The sequence below is a fragment of the Poecilia latipinna genome, unplaced genomic scaffold (assembly GCF_001443285.1).
Source record: "Poecilia latipinna isolate Pla-1442-1.1 unplaced genomic scaffold, P_latipinna-1.0 Scaffold1397, whole genome shotgun sequence".
NCBI classification, from domain to species: Eukaryota; Metazoa; Chordata; class Actinopteri; order Cyprinodontiformes; family Poeciliidae; genus Poecilia; species Poecilia latipinna.
Window position 1 is genome coordinate 63393 of NW_015114013.1, and position 4377 is coordinate 67769.

At 43.5% G+C, this 4377-nt stretch overlaps 1 protein-coding gene across 1 annotated transcript in view; it reads right to left on the minus strand.

Moving 5' to 3' along the window:
* eci2 (enoyl-CoA delta isomerase 2) overlaps positions 1-4377 on the minus strand; it is a 15618-nt gene that overhangs the window by 6267 nt on the left and 4974 nt on the right. Inside the window, exons 2-6 of the mRNA XM_015056659.1 lie at positions 1560-1618; positions 1375-1478; positions 532-630; positions 135-326; positions 1-44 (exon numbers count right to left, since the gene is read on the minus strand). Of these exons, the coding sequence (XP_014912145.1) occupies positions 1-44; positions 135-326; positions 532-630; positions 1375-1478; positions 1560-1618 (498 nt within the window). The remainder of the gene's footprint in view (positions 45-134; positions 327-531; positions 631-1374; positions 1479-1559; positions 1619-4377) is intronic.

The following is a 4377-nucleotide window of genomic DNA, read 5'->3' on the forward strand; positions in this document are numbered from 1 at the left end:
TCTTTAGCTGCCTGCTCCAGAGCTGCTATGATCTCGTTGTACATCTGAAAGAAGAAATTAGGGTAACAGGAAGTGAACCAGCAGGAAATGATGTCACATGACATCATCGGGGCTTCCTGGTTTCACCTGCTGACCTCAGGTGTGATGGCGTTCTTCTTGGCCGGTCGGTTCAGTTTGATGGTGGTGATGTCATCGGCCGTAGAGACCAACAGCGTCTCGTATGTGGCTCCGCCCCCAACAGGCGTTGCAGTGACCTGGGCGGAGCTTCCTCCCTCTGCCTCCACCAGGGAGCCAATCAGGTTGCAGTACTGCTCCCTGGCTTCATCCTGATAGGTAGAAACCTTAACGGTCAGTTGCTGGAGGAAAGTTCTGATCTGCCAGTTGTTTTGCAAACGGTCCAGAACTAATGGGACATTCTGACCTTACAGAAAAGAAACAATCCTAACATAACAGGAAGTTTATGATTTGAAGCTTCACCAGCAGAACTATGGATCCGATCAGAACCACAGAGGAGCCGATGGACAGTCGTACCTGAGAGATGGAGCCCAGAGATTTCCACGCATCCCATTTGACCTTGTTCACAAAGTCCAGCATTCCTGGTTTAGGAGTGTTGCAGGGACCCTGAGTGGCCTGGAGGAGGAGGAGGAGCTGTTACTATGGTAACACACAGCCGGTGAAGTATCAACCTCTAAAAGTGTTTATGTACATATGTATTGATGCTTCCAGCGCCCCCTGCTGCTTCTGTCTGAACCAAACTCAAGTTTTCTTCCAGGCCTGGAGTGAAAAGGAACCATGAGAACACCAGGGAACAGAACCAGAGAATGCTACGCTACGCTAGGCTAGGCTAGGCCTAGTAAGCACCGTTTGGACCCTTCAACTTAAGACGACATCCAGGGATCCAACTGTGGCCCAGACACCAGAACTAGTCTGCAGTTCATTGACCGGTACCAGAACCGATTTCCAGCATGCCTTAGTGCCACCTCCTGGAACTTGCCGTCACCAGACCGACGTCCTCCATCCTCCAAGCTGAGACATTGGGTCAGAACCGCACAGCTGCAAAGATCCAGCAGGTTCCATGACTTTGATCTGGACCAAAGTAAGGTTCTTCCTGTGGTTCTGGTGCTGAACGCTGAAGGTCAGAGCTGGTTCTTGGTTTCATCTCACTTCCCTTTGATCAGAACCAGAACCGGCCAGAACAATGGACCCGGTTGGTACTGGATGACTGATGACCGATTAGCGACCAGAACAAAAGATGAACTGCAGATGCTGATGACCTTTAAATGTTTAATGATCTTTGGTTCTGAAAAGGTTCTGATACTGACAGCATGCAGGAACCTCCAGAACCTTCATGACCCAGGAACAGAACCTCCTCACCTGCTTGAACAGAGCGTAGATCTTCAGCTTGACCTCGTTCCCCGGATCCTTCTTCAGCGCCGACAGTTTGCTCTTCGCTTGTTCAAACTGCTCCACCGTCGCACCTGAGGACACACAGCCAATCAGAGAACACCTTCTGCTCGTCACACCTGAGTGGAATCATCCTGGATCCGCTGTAGACCCACCCATCATAGGAGACGCCGTGGTCTGGAATGTCAGACTGGGAACACTGGTCCTGAGCAAACTGGGGATTGCAGAGATGTCCAGAGCTTTAAATTATGACACATTTAGTTTTATATACATCAGTGACGTGCGGTGAGGTTCATTGCAGGTGAGGCACTGACTTACGAGTTAGACACCAAACATGTTACGGAAATTTCCTGGGAGGCAAAAAGACTAATCATTTACATGTCATCCATAGCCGCGTCAACTCAGTGAAACTTAGAAATGTAGGTATTAATTTCGTGCTATGATCCACAGCAAAGGGAAAGAGCGAGAAAGAACTTCCTCGCTTTGTATCCGCCGAGCTACACGCAGACTCGTTGCCATAGCAACTGACAGCAATGCTACTTCATGTTTTAGGCTTCAACACTGTTACACTGAGAGGTGTGGTGTGGAAGGAAAACTCAGCGAAGTTGGCTGAAGCATACATAAAGGTGATTTATTAGGCCTCCTTCAGCACAGCATAATCCACTCACAAGACAAAATGACATCTTTTCCAGCAGTCTCTCAGCTTCTCTTTTTCTCAAGGCAGTCTCCTTATATACTGTTGTTCCACCTTCTCAATTAACTGCCCAGCCAATCAAACTCCAGCAAACATGGGCCTTTCTATAAAAGAGCTGGGTTTGAGGCAGGCCTCCTCTTTGGTAGGTTCCAAGATGGCCGCTACAAGGACACACCCAAAAAGGTAACAAACATTTCACAAACAGAAGGATCACATACACACATCCTAGAACTTAAATGTTACAGAAAATATTATTGCTTCTTAACAAACACCAAAAAAACTAGATTAGCTACCGCTTCTGCTTTACAGAATTACTTAGACATACAAACTGTAGCCCACAAAACGCACATTTCATTAAAAACAAACATTTTATTGCTGTCTTACCTTTACTTATCAATGAAATCCATGCACCGCTAATTCTGCACAAAAATATCCATTCATCCAAAGCCAAGTCTATCCTCGGCATGTCTTTTCTACTCCGTTTGAGAATCATCAAACTGTCTCGAAGCAAAACCTTCAGTCCGCTGTTGGTCCTCAGGTATAGAGCTTTGGAGGTGACGTCACAGCGTATGACGTTTACGTCGCTCGGCGCCATGTTTGCAGCCCACAGACCAAAACAAACTAGTCAGAACCAAAGAGTTTTCATTGTATTACCGACCGCAGCGAAGTTGTTTTGCAAATTGGATACTGGATATTCTCCCTCCGCGGAGTAAGGGAGGTTCAGCTCAAAGTTGATCCGATTCATGAACGCTACTTTCGGCCAGCTGTTCTCTACCGATGCCTCCTGACGCGCCCGGAGGTTCACATGGGGACCGTCAGTTTCCAAACCCTCCTGTAAATAAATGCTTTGTCTTGTGACCAACTGATACAAAAAGTGGTAATTCATGCTATTAAACGAGGCACACTATCCTCTATAAAATGTTTAAGTCATATTTAATATTTTAAATATTAAATGTTTTCTTCAATAGCTTCCAAATCGTGTGGCCCATGAACTCAAAATCTGTGAGAAATTATTCTACTAGACTGTATAAATGAGGCACACTCATCTTTATTACATTTGAACACTTTATATATTTTTAGCTTTTAGTATTTTTCTTCAATAGCTTCTAGGTCATGTCAACCATTAACTCAAAATCCTTGTGAAATTATTCTACTAAACTATATAGATGAGGCATATTTATATTCCATTTTGACCCCTTTTTATTTCTTAACCAAAATTATATTTAAAAAATATTTTTTAAAAAGTTCATAAAATATATTACCTCACATAAGAACATTTGTAACCTGTAATGTTCAATTACATAAAATTCTAGGACTGGATCCATTTCATTACATGTTTACTTACCTGAAATATGTTAAATACAACAAATATTTATTAAAGTGTGATCTGTTTCATAAAATTTACTTGTCACCTTTATTGTTTAATTACACATTAAATGTTCAAAGTTGGGCTTTTTCATCTGGTTTGCGTCATAATGTGGCGGTGGACGTACTTTATGTGGATGTTATTTTAATGAACTACACCAAGGGGGCCCAAAGTGGGTCCTCAAGGGCCGGCATCCTGCATGTTTTAGTTCTCTCCCTGGTTTAACGCACCTGCATCAAATGATGGATCATTAGAGACCTAAAAGGAATATTGACAAGCTGAAAAGGTTGTTGCCCTCCAGGACCGACTTTGGACACCCCTGAACTAAACAGACTAACTAAATCCAAAGTCCAGGGAAAACAAGGAAATCCAAAACACAATGAAACAGGAGACAAGGGATAACAAAGGTAACATGAAGATCTAAACCAGTGTTTCTCCACCCTGGTCCTCAGCCCCCCTGTCCTGCACGTTTTGGGTGTTTCCCTTCTGCCACACCTGGATTGTATCTCTGGGTGATTAACAGGTTTCTGCAGGACTTGATGGTCCTGCAATCATTTGAATCAGTTGTTCTGGGACAGAGGCTCATCTAAAACATGCAGAGCAGGGGGGCTGAGGACCAGGGTGGAGAAACACTGATCTAAGCAAAGAAAAAAACCTAACTAGTATTACTAAAGGAAGATATATACATACATGAATATATATCTTTAATAAAATCACATTTTTACTTTAAATGTGATTCATTTCTTCACCTGTTTAAGTGAAGAGCTTGAATCAAACGTTACATGAATGTTTACCACATGAAATTATTAAATGAGACAAAAACAGCCACTTCCCACTGTACACATATTTCATCACAAATGGTTTAGACACTTTATGGAGCTCTAGGTGCTGAGCTCCTCTCCTGGCGTTTCCT